Source organism: Micrasema longulum, unplaced genomic scaffold (genome assembly GCF_059751315.1).
Source record: "Micrasema longulum isolate JH-2025_06_02 unplaced genomic scaffold, ASM5975131v1 h1tg001778l, whole genome shotgun sequence".
Classification (NCBI taxonomy): domain Eukaryota; kingdom Metazoa; phylum Arthropoda; class Insecta; order Trichoptera; family Brachycentridae; genus Micrasema; species Micrasema longulum.
The window spans coordinates 207,226-229,287 of NW_028278953.1; the positions used below are offsets into that span (position 1 = coordinate 207,226).

The following is a 22,062-nucleotide window of genomic DNA, read 5'->3' on the forward strand; positions in this document are numbered from 1 at the left end:
GATCCATTTACCCTAACACATGATGTGCTGTCTTTATACAGAGAAGCAATAACCCTTGTCAGATTTCCGCTCACTCCATACTCCGATAACACCTTCAACAATTTTTTTCTGTCAACTCTATCAAACGCTTTTTCTCTCTCCATTCCATTACTAGAAAAACAGACGTCGAATTCATTAAGTAAATCTAGAGCCTTTTTCTCTTTTTCGGTAATCTTACCAACCTTAATTGAAGAACTATGACCAGATTCTAATATATAAACCCTGGCAGTACATTTTTCGTCCAGTGGTTTTATTTATCAATGTGATAACGGTAGTATCATCCCGAGTTTCCGCTTCGTCACCCACAATACCTTTTTCTCAGATGGGTTTTCTTTGTTTGGAATGCTTCAATTTAATGGTTCCACACATAATGAGTTCAGATCGAATAGAAACATAATTATTAGTTTTAAAGCTAGTCTCCGAATGACAAAACAGGTGAATTTTGTTAAATCTTCGCACAATTCAAGTAATTCTATTCACTATCGTAAATATGAAGTATAGTAGATGTCTTTACCACGAAAATGTCAGAGGATTCTTCTTTACTGTTCTGTCTTGATTGTGTACTTTATGTGACTTACCCATGTCGGTGTTGGTCGTTTGGATTAGTCACTATTTTTGATATACAGTAAAACCTCGTTTTAACGTTTTCCTGCTTTTTACACTGAAATGTTCAGGACCCATTTTTCTTCATACATTCTCACAAATATTCCCTTCAATTAAAGTTTTTTACATTTTTTATCACTCCGGTTTTACGCTTAAAAAAATTTCGGAATTCATTTGATGTGTCAAAAAAGCCAAAATTATGTTGTAATAATGATGCCGCGGCCCGCGCGCCACTGAGTGTGCCACGCGAATGAAGAATAAAAACAGGCAAACAACTAATAAAGAATAAATTATTGTCTTAACCTAAATTCAAAGCAGGTGCAGTGTAATTGACCTTTTTGTTTAAGTGTCTTCCTTTAGGGTTAGTCTTAGTTTTCATTTGAACAAAACGTCAATTTGACTTTAACAAATCATGATACACAGTTGACAAACGTTTAGAAACAATAAAGTTTTAATATCATTAAATTGCGATTTTTAAAACATAACAATAGAAATATTTAAAGTTATAAAAAAGAGGGTTTAAAAAGCCGCGATCTATAGGACAGTTGTTTTTAGTGATGCCATAGAAAAAAAAAAGTGATACCGTATAAATAAAATTTCCCAACACTTATTAAAAATATTTTGTGTTATTTTATGCAAATTCAAAATTCTATTTTGGTTTTTTTTTACACATAAAATAATTTTAGCGTGCTGTTTTTAAATCAAATAAAAAACTGATTACATAATATTGTTTGAAAAAATATAAAAATATTTTTAGTGAAATCATTGAAAATAGGTAAAAAAAAAAATATTGTCATCTTCCACTTATCACCGTTTTTACTATTCTTCTGGAAGTATATGTACACTATAGTGTACCAAATAATTTGTTTTTTAATATTATTCCTATTTTTTCCAAACATTTTTCATTTCCTCACTTTAGTGTTTTCCTCAGTTTTACACCTTTTTTTCTTGCTCCCTTGAAAACCGTAAAAAGAGGGGTTTTACTGTATTATAATATCACTTCACAAGCACTTTAATAGAGAACTGGGCTGACTTCCCAAATTATGTACGCTTTATTCCCAGGCCACTTTTAAGCAAATATTTTTTATTAAATTTACATTATAACACGAAAACTAGGCGTTTGTCACACCCCACTTCTGATCTGTATCGGAGTATTATTTAGTATTTAATCATAATAGAAACCTTCAGTACTTTAACGGTGTTACCGTAATCTCGTGCGATCCCATAATCGCCACGCGGCTGGTCAGTCCGTCTACCGCGTGACCAGATGTTTTCACTTCAGCCGCTAGGGGCACTGCTGGCACGATAGCTAGTACCATGCGATCTGCAGTATCAGTGTTCAGAGGAAAAAGCTCATAATAGTACATTAAAGTAAGGATAACTACAAATTAGTGGAAACAAAATGCCTGTTTTATTTCTGCAGAAACACATTAGTGATAATTATTGTGTTATGTATCTAACTTAACACAGAAAAATTCTGGAAAAATAACAATCAAATGGAATAGTAGGGAAAAAATAGATAGGTACATTAAAGTAAGGATAACTACAAATTAGTGGAAATAAAATGCCCGTTTCCTTTTTGCAGAAATACATTAGTGATAATTATCATGTTATGTTTAATAAGTAACACAATAAAAAATATTGATTGCTGAAATTAAATTGAAAAATGACATTATTATGATTAAGGATAATTTATATAGTGCCATTGTATAAAGGGCGCTTTACTTTACTTTATTGATTTTAATTTGTTTATAAAATTTAAGGATTTTTTTTTTAGATTTAAGTAGCTAGAAAAATAAAGCTAAAGAATAAAATAATACACAGATATTAAATGAAACTGCTGATATGTATAAACTGCATAACTTGGATTAATCTTGGCGATTTAAGTTTGGTAATCATTGAAAACAACAATATTTATAACTCATATAAATAAAAATATGAAAAAAATTCATTATAACAAACGAGAAATAAAATTTAATACTTTCGACTTTACTTGAGAAATCTCTCAACAGTGTTAACATATAGAATAACAAAAATAAAAGTTTTCAGCCATAACAGCCTCTTTTATCACATATAGCATTTAGTATAAATACTACGCTGAGAGAAGTATAAGACTAATTATTAAACTAGACAATTTAAGGATACGCAAGGTATCACTTAAAATTAAGGTAACAGGGTTATAATTACACAGGTTTATTGATAATTACTCTTACCCTGGCATGGTCTCCCTGTTTTACCAAATAGAGTTGGTCAACCTTAAACAACCGCTTATGACAATGCTATTCATTTGAAATACAGTTGATTCTCGATTAAAGATAGGTGTTTAAACGACGTGTAATTATAATAACTTACAAAATCTCTTCCTTTGCATAGTTATAAGAGACGCAGTAATGAAGAAATTAGAAAAGACATTAAAAAATAATGGATAGGATAAATTAATATTTTTCTTATGTTTAATGTTAGGAATACACATGTTATTTCAATCACTAATAAGAAATGGGTAAGCTATGAAATAAAATTCAACGCCGAGTAATTATAGCAGTACATGAAATGTACCAATCAATAATAATACTAGGTATGTATGGATTTAGAAGTCCGAGTCGTTACTTCACCTGAGCAAATCCAGAATCAACTGTCTTTTACAGTACTACACCTTGTCCACATGCATAAATGTTAGCTACAGTTATATGCAGATGTCTCCCTTACAGTCGCATAGGTAAAATAGATTGGAAGAAGGCAAGAGCAGGATTGCAATTCTGCTGAGTACTGGTTGTTGGAACTTCCATACCTCGGTAGTAATATTTTTCTACACCACCAACTGGTGGATACGGGTCCCAATTTGAGGGCATAATCTCCTCCTAGAAAGTAAAAATGAGACATTTAACATTTTATTATTCCAAAAGACATGCCGATGAATAGATGTTTTTAGACAGGAATTCTTTTACTGTATGTGTATTCGGTGTACAACTTTGCTTCTGCCATTTTTTTTCCAAAATTCGAGGCCTTGTTGTAAAAAACTGGTTGTACATTTATGATTCAAAGTATTGTCCATCGCTGGCCACTACTTCCTCCATCTTTCAGGCAGCGTACAAAAAGCTGTGTTGAAAAAACTGGTCATCTTTTGAAGCAATCCACGAATTGATTTAATTTTTTACTTCTTCATAAGACCAGAAATGCTGGTCAGCCCGGCCGTGTGCCATTGATCAAAACAAGTGATAGTCAGAGGAAGCAACGTCTGGAGAGTACGGTGGGTGCTCGGCTTAAATGCATTAATTGGGTTTGATAACGATCGCCAGTGATAGTTTCACTCGGTTTTAACAGCTTATGATACCCTACGCCGAACTGGTCCCACCAAATACAGGCATGAAGCCGGGAAATTCCCATGATTTTCTGCACTTGGAGTTATTGTAATGGACCCATTTTTCGTCCCCAGTCACAATACGATACAGAAATCCCTTCCGTCTTTGCCTTTCCAGCAACTGTTCAGAAGCAAACAAACGCCATTTAACATCTCTTGGTTTCAACGCGTATGGGACCCAATTTCCTTGCTTCTGAATCATTCCCATGGTATTTGAAGTGTTTTGAAATTGATTGTTAAGTCGATTCCCATGATCATGCCAATTCTTCTTGACTTTGACATAAGTCATTAAGTAATGCCTCCAATTCTGTATCTTCGAAAATCTTCTCTCTTCCTCCACTATGGCTGTCTTCAAAGTGAAAATCACCATTCTTGAAGCGTTGAAACCACTCACGATACGTTTACCACGAATAGATGTCTCACCATAAGTATTTGAGAGCATTCGATGAGCCTCAGCTGCAGATTTCTTCATATCCAAGCAGAAAATTAAAACTTCCCGCAAATGATGAGAATTTGGTTCATAAACTGTCATTTTCAATCGAGAATAATTTTATAATGCGGACACAAATGGACTAATGTTTCTATGAGTTTATGTTGACAGATGTCAAAGTTTATCACATGATGTGAATGATCTATTTATTTCTACAAATGCTTACCGCTAGTCATCTACAGGAAATTGGCGGAAGCAAAGTTGTACAATTAATATTTACAATAAATTTGGAAAACAATGGTTACCATAGAAAAATGGATTCTTTTTCTGTGAACTGGAAAAGATCTACAAAGTAAAATTAAGTTTCCTTTATAAAAATTGAATATGGATACAATTTTTTTCTAAATATGTTCAGTTACAGGTTACCAATGAAGATATCTTAAATTGTATGCATATACAAGGTGTGTTCAGAAAAAAACCGGAATTTTCAAATTTTGCGGGTTTGGAGCGTCTGATTGTCAATTTATTTTTTATTATGTTGATGTAAATGCCCCTGAAGTATGCTAAATTGTTCAGCTGTATTCACTGTTTTGAGAAAAAAATTGACAATCTGACTCTCCAAACCCGTGAAATTAAAAAATTCCCGTTCTTCTCAGAACACACCTCGTGAACACATTTTTATACATAAATGTAGATTTTACTTTATACCGTCTTGATATGACCGATAAAGATAGCGTTTATAATGGCGGCCCTGAGATAAAAACACAATGCAAAATTAACAAATCTTGGATTCCAGGATCCTTTCTTACTTGTCCCGAATATTTTATTATTTAACTACATTCATCTACTTGTATTATTTCCACCAATAAATTAAATTGGTGTTTTCTATAGAAATAACACAGTAAACCTTATCTATCATTAATGAAACAATGACAACTTTACCCAGTTCCACAACTGCCTAAACAATTTTATAAAATAATTTATATAAAAAAATATTAGGTACCTCCATATTAAATGGCCCAGAAATTAGATCTCGGGCGAGTAGGAAATGCCGCAATATGGGAAGTGGTGGCTGAGCTGAAAACAGCTTACTAATGGTCTTTGCTTGTTGGGAATCAAGACGACCGCTTGTCACCGAGCGAAGAGCAACCTTTTCTACCCAATCTTGAACTCCAGAAATACGCCAAAGACTGGAGCAGCGAGTTATGTATACCTTGCATAACTTATCGAGTGATGGAGTAATACTGAAATACAATCAACATACATAATTTATGTACAACATATAATACTTTATTTAGCGTATGGCAGGAAACAAAAAAACTATGAAAATGAAGGAAAAAAAACAATAAAAATTGCAGGTCCTGACCTAGGGCCAGTCAGATATTCTATCGATTTAGGCACCGGAAACAAGAAGTCCGGTGTCGCATTTTCCGCACATCCATTGTTGTCCTACGATTACGACGATATCAAATAAAAAATTAACTGGTACATGTATAAAAATAAATATGTAGGTACATAATAAAGAGTCATAAAAGTTACAAAACCCGCAATGGACAAATTTTGAAAAGAAAAAATAAATAAGAGTATTATTAACTGGTTGGAAAACTGTGAGTCACAAATCCCGCTCAATTGTGTTGATATACAAAAATAAATATTCAAGTGAGCTGTTTATTATATGTGTAACGTACGCGTTACCACATGTTTTTGCTGGTTCATCACCCGGCATCTACTTCAGTCAGGCTTCCCGGCATAAATGGGAGGCTACCCTCTCAAGCAAACCCAAAGTTGGCAAGCAGGCTACGCCGCCGCCGTTATAAACAGAAAACTTTTTATAAATAAAGGACTTTTAGTGGGTCTTTACACATGCTAACTTTGAAACTAAACCTCGGAGGATAAGGAGGATTTTACCAGTAATAAAGCTCAAAAAATTACATATAACTGAATTTTTTATGTTTTCTCAAGTTTTGTCATTTAGAGGGTTTTATCAGTATACTGGCGAAATACAACGCACTGTTTACTTGTAAGAGTTCACAATATAAAAGGCCGCACGTCAAGCCCGAGCATAGCATCCAGTACTCAGTACGGAGTGAGACGGAGGGGGGGAAGCCTGCATTATATAAATATATATTCTTTGTAGATTATATAAATATGCATATAGAATACCTGTCTTCCGCATTCTTCAGATAGTCATAATTGCGAACTTCTGGGCATATTTTAAAGGTAGCGCTTTCTATAAGAGGCACCAATAAGGATGGAAACTTTTCAATGGCTTCATGTAAAAATGCTTCAGCAGAAGATAGATCTCCACCTTAAAATAAATAGAATTTATTAAAATTAGTTACAAAATGACTTTAATTTTTATATGTAAAAGCGAAATGTATTAAGGAGTACCATTCTTGATCGACACATGGTAGGCAGCGAGTGCCACTGAATAAGCCATGTTGGGAAGAACTGCCAAGTTCCTGGTCGGGTTCCATTCTTCAAATAATCGTAACAGCCATTCATGCTCTCCACAGGACAAGGCCAACTGGTCCACCAGAAGTATCAAGGCCAGGGGATCAGTTCTGTCGAGAGACATTCCAAGCTTGCACAGCTCTAAACCAGTGCGATTCGCACTTTTGACCAATGACAGTGACATTCGTTTGAACAGCGCAATGTGGAAGCTTCTATTTTCTTGGTAGATATATTCCAACCTACAGTTTCCCTGCGAGAAGCTGAACGAGGCGTGGGCGGCATTTTCCAAATAGTAAAGGGCCCTTGAGATTAGGTCCATCTCAAAGTCTGGATCATTTCTTGGCATTGACATGTTCGCACACTGAAAATTGAATGGTCATTTTCCCATATAAACATGTAATTATAAATTATCACAACATACACACATAAATAAATACATCCAATGTTTTTTTTTATATTTTAGGTGATGAGTACTTACATGTTATATTATATATAAAAAAAACATTTTTTTAATACTTGAAAGCAAAATACATATTTTTATAATTTCTAAAAACAATATGGGGTGTTTCTCTGTGAATGAATCATGTTGAAACAGATGGTTAAGGACAATAATCAACCAACATATGAATAAATATGTAAAAATATTTTTTATAAATTATAGGTATGCATTGTATGGTAAAAATTGCCATACTTTTGCGCCCTCCGCTTGCCTGAGGCCTTTGGATGTACATGTATTAGTAATGTGGGCACAATAATTAAGAACACAGAAACAACCAACCCCTTCTTCCTTAATAAAAATAAAAACTGATTAATTGTATAAATTTGGCATGATATATTTTGCAGCATTTAATTTATATGAATGACATTTAAAGATAACGGATTTAAACAAAAATGCCCTGTATGTATGTGTGAAGACTAATGGAGCTACGCCATAAAAACATTCAATTTCAGAAGGTAAAATTTAGTAAGTAGGCACTCATCACTTAAAAATCCAAATTGTGAAATGTTAAAGAAACGCATTTGCATTTATTAATAGGCCGATTCGCAGATGTGTATTTTTTGCGCAACACATAATATTTTAAACAAATCGCTATTCCTCTGTCATCGCAATACATACTTAAGTTAGGAATCTGGATTTAGTTCAGTATTAAAATATACCATGAAAATAAGTTTTAAACTGAGTATCCACTATCAAAACACCCAACATAAAGTTGTATAATATATAATATAACTAGGTAAGGCGATGAAGAACAAATTAAATAGATTTATTTTAATTTCAAACATCAAGATCAAAAAAATATTTTTGATGAAGATTCGCATTGACCTGACGGTATATAAAGATTAATTATTCATATTGAAGGGATACTCAATGATCAGAGGTACAGTGCTCCCCCTCCAACTTGATTTCCATTTTCTTATAAGTTAGTTATTAACAACTCAATGAAAATGACCTTTAAAAAAATGTGAATATTTGGATAAATGATAAGGACGCAATTATTTATTTTTACAAAAAAAAAAATTATAAACAATTTATGACAATTATATTTTTTTTAAATTGCAAGCAAAATATATCCAAATAAATATGTAATACAAACATCTTACTTGGATCAGAGTATCCACGTGGAAGGGACACTCGTTCAAATATTGGAACAAATTAGATGCTCGGGGAGTATCGATTGCATCCAAAAATAAATGCTGAATTTCCTGATAGTTACCACCATGATTATATGCGAAGTACATTTCACCATCTTTTTTATCAATAATTTTCATACTAAGACCTGAAAGAAAAAATAAGTTAGTCAGCAAGTATATTGAAAATGAGCATCATCATTTTTTTATTAGTGGTTATTTAATTTATTTTATTTTATTTATTTAGATAGTTGTACACATAAAATTTGAACACCTAGTTATACCTTGTTGAATTGTAGCGTAGCTTGATAATTTTTTTTTCATACAATGATAAAATGACTAGTCTTTACGACTAGACTTAATCACTTCACAGGGGCGATTACAAACGCTATCTTTATTGGTGTACACCAAGACAGAATGCTTAATTTTTTTTTTTACTATCTCTTTCTAAAGGTATTTAAAATCTTGCTCTACCAACATATCGATATGAGATTTCAGGAAGTTATAGCTATCAATAAAAAAAATAAAAAATAAGGGTATTTATTTTTCAAAGCCGAAATTTCTACTTAAGTGTTTCCATCATTGCATCCTATAGGTTATAGGGCATGTGCATACTCATCGTCAACTCAACTGTCAAATGATTTTACTGGGACTACATCGGCTTACTCAAAATCACTACAGTTTTGCACTCGAAATCAAATTAAAATGTATTTTGAATGTTGATAAATCATAATAAAAGCAAAAACTGCTCGTCTGAATATGATCTTTTCCCGTGCACAGTTAAAAATAAATTACCATTCTAAATGACGCTGATTTTTTTATTTTTTTTATGCGTGTATTTACTGAAATATTAATTAAAACTTTTGAAAACTTAAACATAGACAAAAATACAGATGGTCCCTTCTGCCATCTGACTACCGAAGTATAGAGTGCAGTACGGAAGCCCTCGATAGCTATCGATGTCTATGCCTACTCCAACTTTCGAAACTCAAAGATACAAGATATCGCTTCGTTATCATTTGGGAGAATTTATCTATAAACTAGCAGGAAATAGTCAGCTATCGCTGACTGTTACGTAATTGATCGAAAATGTAACATTGAATTTGAAGGGATTGAAAAATATACTTGTGACTCATTTTTAAATCTTGTCAAAAAATAAATTGAGAGGTTATATTATTATTGTAACAGTAATATTATCTCTCTTTCCGCTGCGTCCGGTGTACAGGTGCATAAAATGAGTATTAAGTAAAAAAAAAAAAATAACACATCCTACGAACTTTTAAATTTAAGTTTTAAATTTTCTGACTTGAACTTTGATTTTTGTATGGTTTCTTACAGTTTTAGCTTACGGGTAACAGTATAATAAAATAGTATTATTAAAATGGATTATCTTGTTTCAAAAAATAATTTTACTATTGTAAGAATCTCGACGTCATTGTTACAACTCAAAATTTGTCAACTTCTGGAATCAAATATCCCACCTAAAACAATGGAATGCCCCAAAACGTAATAATTAGTACAAAATCAATATTCAGAGAAAATATATATAATTGAAGAAAGAAGAACAATAAAGAATGTATTTTAAAACTTAAGATATATTAGAAATTAGAAGTTATAAATAATAAAAAATACTAAAAATAAATAAAAGATTATTTTACTTTCACCAGTTATTCACAATACCTGGTACTTTCTCTATTTATTATTTTTATTTCTAAAAACATCTGTTTAAATATTACCTGGAGGTTTTCCAAGGAATGGCCATTCTACTTTAGGTGTGGCCAAACGGGAGAAGTATTTTTGTCCAATTTTAGGACGAGACTTTCTGAAAGATGAATTTTTTACCAAGAATTAAAATAGTGGATATACTAGGTACTTACTATCTATAAATTCATTTTCAAAAATTAAGTAAGTAAATGTTTTTATTTATAAAATAAAAACGGAGTTTTTTGTTCTAATTTGATAATTCCCTTGTAAGGTGAAATGGCCGTCACGCAGAGCAATAAATTACATAATTAGGACGAAAAAATGTTTTTTATTTTATAAATAATTAGGAGTTCTACAGGTTACACACAAAAAATGGCTTGGTATTGAAAATCACACTATAACAATGTATGCAAACCGTAATAAAAAAAAAAAAAAAATTATAATTTTGTATTTGCAAATAACAATAAAATAAAAATTTAATAGACACACTTAAAAGCAATATTTTTGTAATAATAGTTTAACCAATTTTTACCTCTCTTGTTTGATTTCACAGATAGGATCCAAGAACCTATTTTCCACATACAATATAGGTCTACGCTTCATAGTTTTAGATGACAGTTGTTTATCATGTTGCGTTAGTTCACCCAATTGAAGGTTGATTTCCATTAGGGAGCCTTCTAATTCACTCTAGAAAAATAGTAAGTACGTATTATGACACAAAAATTTACGAAGAAATTACCACTAAACAATATTTGTTTACATACTGTTCTTTTTAAATAGAAATAGAAAAACCTCTGAGAAAGGGAATATGGAATTATAGGCAGGGTCGGACTTCCCATAGGTTGCGTTGGCGCAAAGAAACAGACACTTGCTTACATATGCTCATATTTATTTACAAACGCATATGTTCTAGTTCTTTTTCAATAAGAGACAGGGTGTTAGCGCCCCTTAGATCCAGCGCCGATTATAGGCACTATGAACTGTCACTGGATAATTTAAATTATCACTTTGTAAGACTGTGTAACATTCACCATTCAATGCATGGTTAAATATTATTTAATATTTGTATTTTTCGAGACGTACCTCGAAACTGGTAGACATAGAAACGTCGGTAAGTGGTTATGTACAAATATTAAATAACATTTAGTACATGGTTAAATGTTCATGTTTATTTAGTTAAATACCCAGACATCCAGATTCCAAATTCATTCAAAGATGTTTTCCACATTTGTTGAGAATATTTGTCAATTTTAATAGCAATTTAAATATAGTATAACATTCATTAATAGTAAAGTGCATTTTCCCATCACAAATCAAGAATCAACATTGAAGGATTGCATTTATCAAGGTTTATTCGCATCGTTTACCCACGAAGTTATAAAAATGTTAACATCGAAATAAGCGCAATGTATGTTTTAGTGCAAATTAAAAAAAAAACAGGCATATTTGAAATGCATCCTTGCCAAATTTTGAGGTAAAACATAAAGATACAATAGAATACCGCCAAAGAACAGCTGAAAAGAAATCATATTATTTTTAATTAATTGAATTAGGGTTCACTGTATGATAAATTATTATAAAATAATAAACACTGTTTTCAGAGTTACTAATAGGGATGCAATCCCGCAACCAAATTTCAACTTCAGGGGACTGAGGGATCCCGTAAGTCTCTGAGAAAATATATGTATAGTACATAATATGCAACTTTACAAAGGTCTAAAGAAAAAAACAAAATTAATTAAAATAACATAATTCTTTATTAAATCACAAAACTTGTAAATTTTAGTAAAATATTTTAAGTCAAGCAGAAAACATAAGTTTATAGTTTTATATGATAAATGACTACTGATTTTATATGTTAGGTAGCTGGCAGCCGAAAACGCTTGTTCTGCTTCAACACTGGGGGGCACAATTGAACGTAGTTATGCAGAAAGCAGCCAGCCATAGAAATGTGAAACTAAGATAATAGCACCTTTGTGAAAATAGTGAATAATCAAATATACATAACAGTTATAATGTTTTTGACTTTGACAAATGATAAACAATGAATCCATTAGTTTTTTCATATTACAAACAAGCATCTAATTACAGTAAAACCTGGTTTTTACGTTTCTCGTTTTAACATTCCTCGATTTTACGTTTTCCCGCTTTTTACGCCGAAATGTTCAGGACCCATTTTTCTTCATACATTTTAGTACAAATATTCCCCCCAACTAACGTTTTTTACATTTTTCATCACCCCGGTTTAACGATTCAAAATTTTTGGAATTTAATGTGTCAAAAAAGCCAAACTTATGTCGTAATAATGATATCGCGGCCCGCGCGCCACTGCGTGTGCCACACGAATGAAGAATAAAAACAGGTAAACAACTAATAAAGGATAAATCATTGTCTTAATCTAAATTCAAAGCAGGTGCAGTGTAATTGACCTTTTTGTTTAAGTGTCTTTCTTTAAGGTTAGTCTTAGTTTTCATTTGAACAAAAACGTCAATTTGACTTTAACAAATCATGATACACAGTTGACAAACGTTTAAAAACAATAAAGTTTTAATATTATAATAAATTGCAATATTTAAAACATAACAATAGAAACCGATAATGCTTATCTCAGCCTTACATTTTGTAAGGCTGAGATAAGCATTATCGACAAAATCAAGAAAGGAGCTCTGTGTTTGTTTGGACATGTAGAGCAAATAAACAGCGAAAGAACGACTAAAAATATTTATAGTGGGAATGTTGATGGATACAGAAATAGAGGAAGACCGAGAAAGAGATGGAATTACTAAATCCAACAAATACTTGAAGAGAGACATGTCAAAAGTCGGAATAATCTGCGCCCGTAGAGGGAGATAGAATAGACGGCCAACTGTGAAACTGGTGTCGCAGGTTCGATTCCCGCCAGTTACAAGAAAAAAATTCAAGAAAGATTTTTTTTCTCAATTGGTCTGGGTGTTGTAGTGTATTTTTCGTTACCTCCTTCCATATCCCCTCTATCCCACCTGCGGACAAGCCTCAAAATAGAGGCTTAGCGGGTTATTCCTTTAAAAAAAAAAAGCAATATTGCACATAAAGACGGGATCGCTGCTCTGCAGTACATTCACATCGTCCCTACCATGAAGAAATGAACTACAAAGGAATATGGTCTATAAAGAGACCACAGGACGCAGCCAACATCAGTCAGCCCGTTCAGTTAGTTGGCCCAACAAGTTCTTTTCACTTCAGTCCCGCTCGACGAAGTCACTCAGTTCCAGCATGTAGTTCAAGTGCAGTTACTTCAACTCCTTATCGCCGTGACACTCGTCCGACATAGTTAATTATTTATTCACCATGTAATAAATAAACATCAAACAGCAATCTCGTGTCTTCTCTGTCAATCTCTAACTGGGGTAGGAACTCCAACCAAGCCCTCAACTACAAAATCCTACATGTCTATCAAATGCCCCTTATTGGAATAAATAATATTTTGTAAATGTAAAGTAAACTTTTATTATTAAAGTAGATAGTCCCCCCCCCCTACGCCTCGAGGAACACAGGCGAGGAAGTCGTTCAAACCACAAAGTATAAGAGAACCCACTACCTGAGAAGGTCTCATGCTCTGACAAGTCAAAGAACCCACTACCTACCTACACACTTTTTCATTTTCCATGCGTTACAACATTTAGGCATCTTTTCATACATTTTTAAACCCTTCATACATAATGCAATTTTGGGATTCTGTTTTTTTTTAAAAATGGCAACCTTATTTTATCCTTATTTCAAAACAAACCATCACGCCGTTTCCCCGTAAGGGTAGGCAGAGAGGATAGAACGCCACAACACTCTATCTTTGCATACAGATCTCGCTTCCTCTACATTCATACATCTTCTCATGCACGCGCGCCGATTATTCCGACTTTTGACATGTCCATCTTTAAGTGTATTTGTATTTGTTGTATTTGTTGTATTTGTTGGATTTGGTCATGCCATGTCTTTCTCGGTCTTCCTCTATTTCTAGTAATATATTTATGATTTTTTTTATTTAATGCTTTCTTATTAATAAAATATTTGGCCATTCGCTTGTTAAAAATTATGAATATAAAAACAAGCATTTTATATGTCTCTTTTTTATTGGTATCCAATCGAGTTCTTCTCGCATTTTTTATATTCTATGACATCAAGTAAACCGTAAGATACTTTAGATAGTATACCATAAAAAATGGCCTCATACCTGGCAAGTGAGGAGTCACTCAGAAACTACATTTTCGAGAATACAACCTAAACAATTTTTCGTCAATAAATTGTTAAACAAATAGTATAGAGTTTCTACTTAAGTACCCCCACAGGCCCGGCCCACACAGTGTAAAACATAATCGACGCTATCTAGTTTGTACAGACATTTTAATGACTTCGACCCCCGGTGCATAACAGCAGCAAGATAATACCTCTCTTAGGGCACCGTAACTTAAGCTGTGAATGTACAAAGTAGAATGGGCGTACACATGCAAATGGCAGTAAAAATGCTTAAGAATGAAAATATGAACATTTTTACATGTGCATGGTTTTCATTGGGTTATGTTTCTTTGATTTGTTTTGAGCTGTAATCAGTGAGCATGTTTTTTTTGTTACTGATAATGATAAAATATCATTAGACTTACTTCGGTGTTATTAATTTTGCGTGCCTCTTTATTTTTCTGTTTCTTCTTTCTATTCCTGGATAGCACACCCATTCGTGCCTCCTCCGGGCTTGTATTCGAGTCCAATCCATCATTTATTGTTAACATAGCCAGGCTAGCCTAAAGATAGTAATTTTTAGTAGTAGTAACTTTTAAAAGCATTAAATTAAAATAACATGGAAAAATACTGAAAATGTACATTCAGACAAGGAAATTATTTTTTAACAATAAATTCAATTTTTTTAATAAGTTCAAAGAATCAATAAAAATCAAGAAAATTCAACCGCCCGCTCGCACGCAAAAAATGTTAGTTACTGCGAAAAAAATCATCATCATGATCATGATACAGAATTTTACAATTTTGATAAACTCCCACTAAAATCTAAAGAAAATCGCAAGAAATTTGTAAAAATAGAATAAACCCAATTTGTATGGTAACACAGATTATATATACAAAAAAAAGTGTTCTTATAATCACTGACGTATAACAAATAGACATGTTATTCCCTAAATAAACGCACCTCATTTTGAGTTGACATTTCATTAAAAAAAAATTGGCAAATTACGATACACATGCAAACATTAGTCTGCGAAAGAGACATACATATTTACATTCATATTTTTGTCAAATTCGTTACAGTAGCTATGACACTGGCGGTCGGTGTTATTTTTTACATATTTTATAATTGTGTAAAGTATTACATATGAAATAAATTGGATTGTATTTACGAATGAAACAATATATCTGTTCTGTTTTACAGTTACAGTGAAATGAACTAATTTTCTCATCACACACGAGAGCATTTTGTAATGTGTCATTGATTAAATATACGTCATTGCTTATAGTATTGAATGTTTAACGAAACTGTATATTCCATCCAATAATCAAAAATGTCGAGACAGCATGTTCAACTTTTCAACTATCTTTATCTACTGAGGCATTTAAAAATCCAGCATATTAATATGTGTCTTCAGAAAGCTATCGATGTCTATACCATCTCCAACTGTCATAACTTCATAATAGCATAGGATTGTTTTTAATTATACAGTCATCATAAAGATATGGTTTACATAATATCTTACGATTTTAATCTCCACCCTGGACTTACATATACGGATATGGCCTTACTCTCACAAAGGTTATTAAATAAATAATAATACTACATATTTATTATGCATAAAATCAACAAATAAATTTGATATACCGACCGGTTTCAGAATGAATTCCTGTTTCAAGGCCGCGAAACACTGAACACGCGTGCTAACATCAGCAGATGTTTTTCTGGGATTTGTAATTTGGTATGATTTTTATTTTTGGTACGAGTGAGGACATACTAACAGTATCACCGCTGAGGGGTGTCAATTTTGTATTCAGAGAGAGGGGATAAATGCCTCGTTAAATGGGAGCTTATCTTGGAGTGGCCCATTTGCACCACCCTCAGAATCGCTAACAGTTCAATCACTATCATTAAGTGCTATGCGCCCACAGAATGCAGATGGATTTTATAACTCTCTTCACGCGATTATTACGTCTACCAAGAAGAGATAATGTGGTACTAATGGGCGATTTGAACGCAAAAGTCGGAACAGACCCATCACTTGGCCCATTGATGATGGGAAGGCATGGTCTTAGGCAAGTCAATGACAATGGTAGAAATCTGATGGAGTTTGCCACCATCAGCAATTTTGCCATTAATGGAACCCTATTTCCCCATAAATACATGTGGACTTCTGATGGAAGAAAGAAGGCGCAACTAGATCGCATGTACAGTGTGTCCACCGGCAGATTTGACACTTTTAATCGTGCTGTCTCTGGTTATAGTAGAGGCAGCGAAGAGATAGGGGGTATCATTCGACGCGGGAGTGTTGCGGATTTTATATTAATCATGAGTCCATGGACATAAGCCCATCAGCATATTTTGAAAACAAGAATTTGACCAATGAGGCAAAGATTTTGTTCTCAGTTCAATATCCAAAGATCAAGTGATGGCTGTCGAACCAGTTGACACGGAAGTTGGTGCAGAAGTTTTAAAGAACAGGATCAGTCGGAAATGAACCTCGACCTAGACTTTTATCTGTTTTGAGTCTGGACAACGTAAACCGTGCGAGACAAAATTTTGCAAAATCCTCGCAAATCTGACCGTAAGGTTGCAGCATCGACTGGCATTGAAAAGACTTTGGTACACAACATTTTGAAAAAAAGTTTAAAATTTTATCCCAACAAGCTTAACATCATGTAGCAGTTAAAAGAAAATTAGCACATATGAAGGGAAACCTATGCCAGTGTGATTTTGAAAGGATTTTCTACCTGACACGTTTGAACACCTTTTTTGTGAAAAGGCACATTTTCACATTGTAAAGTACGTCAATGAACAGAATATAAACTACTAGGGCAAGAAAAACCCTAAAAAAAACCATCAATAGCCTGAGGATCCGCTGTCTGGTGCACCATTTTTGGCAGACGTGTAATTAGATCATTTTTATTTTGTAATTGTGAAACTGACTTCAGAACGATGTAGAACCATGGTAAATAATTGTTTTATATTGGAGCTACAGAAACATGGTAATTTCAATAACATAACCTATTTTCAGCAGGATAGAGCCATAGCATACACCGAATGTATTTTTACTAGTGAATCAACAAGTTGCTTTAGTGACAAACTAGTTTCCAAGATCACTTGATCTTACCCCGTGCGATTTTGACTAATAACACTACCTTAAATCTCGATTGTACAGTAATTTGCCTTCAACAATAAGTGCCCTACAGGAAAATATCCAACATGAGATTGCAGCTATCGGTCCAGATCTCTGTGAGCGAGTTTTTGCCAATATGAGGTCTCGATTGCAAGATTGTTGGCAACAAAACTGAGAGCATCTGGGTGATGCTATTTTCAAAACATAAATTCACATTCTTTAAGATTATGACAATTCATACAAAATTTTTAGAATTTTTATTAATGTGTCAAATCTGCTGGCGATAAACCTGTATTAAGCCTGCATAACACCTATTCTCCTCTACGGATGCGAATTGTTGCACCTCATTAGGACCCAAAACAGCAATGTACCGAGTTTGAGGAATGGCTTTCTAAGAAGAATTTAAGGTGTGCGGTAATTTGACTTTGTAATGAATGAAGAAACAAGGGAACATACGCAGCAAACTCAGGTTACAACTCTCACCAAGTGGAGGCGATATGACTTGATGTCTTCTGCCGACTACAATCTGATTTGAGTATGCGCAGGAATTGGCAGCCCACAGAGGCCTGGAGGCTGGTTATGGACACTGTGCTAACTAGGGAGGGGACATGGAGAAATATTTATTTTAGTTTATTTTTAAGCCTCGACAAAGGAACAGTCCCTGTTCTGAAACCCATCGCCATAGTAAATTTATTTTTGTGATTTTAGACAAAATAAATACGTAGTTTAATTATTTAAATATTACTTTGGTTAGGATCATTTTTTAGGCATAAAAGAATATACAAAAGTGATATTGAAACAAACCTGGAGATCATCCATGTCAGTTGGCTTAGTACGAGGCGTTTTTTTCTTCTTGGAAGGTTTCTTCGGTTTAGGATTTTGAACTGGTGTCTCTTCATCTGAGCTGGCTGACGTAGTGTACAGAACCACCTGATAAAAAAGAACATTTTTCAATGGATATGATTCCAGACTGTATTATACTAGTGAAAAAAAGTGACCCGATGAAAGTCAGAGTAATGACTTCTATCAGGTAATTTTTAAGACTTTGCTGGCCTTTTCTAAGGGCTTTTAAAATTAAGAAAAATTGATACTTTGGGAGAAAAATTTGTTTGGCAACAAGTCAAATGGTTTCAATATGGTGGAGAAAATAATGATGTAGAATTTAAAAAGTCCTTGGATATATCTCTACCCTATGAAAATATTTCATTTTTCCAGAAAGGCAAATCCAATGTACTATTGCAACCAAAACCATGTACGATGGCCCAGTGCCAATAAATGAAGAGAAAAAAATACTATTTTAGTATTTTACACCTAATTGATAAGGACTGTCACGATTTTTTCAAAACTTTAAAAGACAGTTCTAATGTGTCATGTACAGAAATTATTAATTATTTTGGTAAGGAAAAATTATTTTATCTTAATAATGAATACAAGCGAAGTCTTTTGATTGTACCTACACAATAAAAAATAGAATTAAAAGGATATTTTTTTTCTTATTCAATCCTTCACCCCAAGCTCCTTCACTTATGTGACCTGGATCCCATCACATATCAGATCTGTCTGAGATAGGAGTGGAGTATATGTAATGAGATGGGATTAATAATTATATAAATATATTATAATATAATAACTATGATATTATTATAATTATTTAGAGTTGGACGGTGGCCCAGTGGTAGTGTCGTGGACTCTGAGTCCAATGATCCTCGGTTCGAATTCTTGTTCCGACACCACTTGATTCCTATTTTTAAACACAAGCCGCTTAAGCTTTCTTAAAAAAAATAGTTTTTACAAATTTAAATACTGTCAAATATTATAAGATTGCACAAATGTTTTCAAATATAAAATATTTAATACCACATCTATATGATCTAGTACCCCCTATGCACCATTTGGGAGTAAATGTAAGTCAATTTATTGTTGTTTTTTATTGTTTATCGGTTTTGATTCAGTATCAAATGACATGAGTGTCCATTTTAATAATTGATGACAGAATATTCGGAAAGGAACAATGGCATAAGTCAGAAAGAAGTAATAAATTTTTAAGTTACACTATTTTAGGTTACATAAACAATTAATACATTTTCACAAACCTACTGATGCAAAAATTCATTAAAAATAATAAAGCCGTTTACGATTTGTGGGATATTTCATAAAAAAAAACCAAATTCTTAAATTTTGTTTTGGCTCTCCTGAAAACCTTTTTACTCATTCCGTTGTTCCTTTCGCCCATAGAATCGACTCTTGAAGTTTGATAAAGTTGTAGCGAATACATCTATTTTTTGGTCATCACTGTATTTGTTCCGGAGAGAGTGAATTTTCAGGAACATCAAAAAGATTATTTACAACTTTATACAAAAAAACCAGATTGGATATTATTCTTCTATCACTAATTTTTAGTCAATTTAATGAATATAAGAGAAGTTTATAGTTTATATTTTCTCGCGGTATAAGCAATTTGAAATTTATAAACGGGAGAAATTTATACATAATTTTTTCAATTTTATTACAATGGGTAGCATAGAGGTGACCAAATTGATGAATTATATTTTAACTGACTCCTAACCAATGAACAATTTTTATTTTGTTTGATAATATCGATTTAAAATCTTTTGCTGACCGCAATACAAATCGAAGCATTTGCATACCCCTCATTGATGTATGTATAATCAATATGACTACTAAAAGAAAAGGGTTTCATCAAATATGATACCGATATATGAAACCAACAAATAAAACATACCTTGTTCAGCTCTTACTATGTTTAAAATGACCACAGTTCACAGTTATAACTAACTGATAATCTTAAAATATTTGACATTTACAAAACGATTTAGGACTCATGTGTATTCCACCAGACCGGTGCGAGAGAGACGGCGTTTTATAAACCAGTCCGCTAATGAGAGAGAGAGTGCTTTACAAAACGATTTAGGACACATGTGTGATCCTATAAGTGAATTGCTTGACATTTTTACCAAACATAATTTAACTGTTGCGAGTCATTATTAAGTTATAATAATAACTGCCTTTCAATTAATGCAGCACTGTAGCAGATGAGTCATTAAAAGATGTAATATGAAACCCAGACTGAGACATTTTGATAACAGAAGAAATAAGCACAAGAAGAAGGTATGGCTTATCTTAAATAAATGAATCTATATGTAAATATGCACATTCTCAACAGAGTGAAGTATATTTTACATGACATAATCTAATTTTAGGAGTCTGCCAGCAATAATACATAATTTAACATTGGGCTTTAAAATTAAAACGTTTATTTCGTTGCACAGAAATAACATTGTACTAAAAATCAATTGGTTTTTATTGCATAGTTTATTACTTCTGCACAAATACGCAGGCGTTTGAAAGAATTTCAATTATTAAAAACTATTATTATTACATGCCCTGTGATTTGTGAAAAGTTATCATAATATGTGAAAAGTATTATTTTTTACAGAAATGTATAGCGCCACTTTTCTTTTTCACTCATCGGGAATATTATGTACATAACTATGTATTATAACTATGTTTATAAATAAATAAATAAAATTAAAAGTAGACACGGAAATTACTATCATTACTGCCGCAAAAGAAAATATTGAACAAACTAAATGCATATGCTCACCGATCTAAAGCGAGTATGTACACTGCTGGCTCTCAACCCGGGAAGCATATCCTCTTCATCTACATCGGCTTCGGGAAGTTCTGGCTCCCGAGCTCTTCGAAGATTGCGTAGGGCCCGCGCCGACATAGCTGTAAGTGAAAACGGGTATAGTCAACAACCAACCGCAACCAAAGCTGTTGGTTCACATTTCGCAAGACTATTCCTATTACCTTGTGGCCGTATAACAAAATATTTTTGTAGCTTAGAGGCGCACAAAAACGCAACCTTCGATATTGGACGAGTTGGCAACGAAAAGAATTTGAGAAAAACTAAGCCAAAAAGGGTAAAATTACTCAAATATGCAGATATTATGCACCGAATTGCATCGAACGACACCGAAGCACAAAGACACCACGAAAAGAAAATCCCGAATCCCGATAAACAGATTGAGCAGATATTGGATTGAAATCGGTACCACAGACTACAGATGTACAGATATCCTAGATATCTTTAAACAGGAAACTGTAGTACTATATCTAAGCATTTTGTCGTCGATCGCAGCGCTTCCTAGTAGGCAATTCCGGAAGCTTAACCCATTCAGGCCAGAGTGATACTAGTCAGTAATTTTTTTTTGTATTTATGTCCTACATCGCCTTCCAGCGTAACAGTCATTTCATCACGCGTCAATGCCATTATTATCTGAAAAAAATGCAAAAATCATATTATTTACACGTCTTCATAAAATTCCTACATATAAACCAATATATAAGTTTTTAATTAGTGATTTAAATTACTTCCAAATCTTCTAGAAATTTGGTGTGTATCTAGCATACTCGTACAACATCCTTGAATACCAATAGAATTCCTGAAGTACATGAATTCGATGATCAAAAAA

General features: G+C 33.1%; 1 protein-coding gene across 2 annotated transcripts; it reads right to left on the reverse strand.

The window, feature by feature from the left end:
* Nucleotides 1-2,030: 2,030 nt before the first annotated feature.
* On the reverse strand, nucleotides 2,031-21,663 carry Nulp1 (Nuclear localized protein 1). 2 transcript variants are annotated; one of them, XM_088237737.1, is made up of 11 exons: nucleotides 21,398-21,663; nucleotides 21,189-21,316; nucleotides 18,368-18,493; nucleotides 14,852-14,989; nucleotides 10,750-10,904; nucleotides 10,250-10,335; nucleotides 8,487-8,662; nucleotides 6,822-7,245; nucleotides 6,594-6,738; nucleotides 5,434-5,674; nucleotides 2,031-3,500 (listed from the first exon to the last, which is right to left on the reverse strand). In XM_088237737.1, the coding sequence occupies exons 2-11, from the start codon at nucleotides 21,312-21,314 to the stop codon at nucleotides 3,345-3,347; spliced, it is 1,773 nt and encodes a 590-aa protein (XP_088093863.1). In that variant the 5' UTR covers nucleotides 21,315-21,316; nucleotides 21,398-21,663; the 3' UTR covers nucleotides 2,031-3,344. The 2 variants fall into 2 exon arrangements, with proteins under 2 accessions (XP_088093863.1, XP_088093864.1); XM_088237738.1 differs by lacking the exon at nucleotides 14,852-14,989 and having other exon boundaries at nucleotides 21,398-21,620.
* Nucleotides 21,664-22,062: the final 399 nt, after the last annotated feature.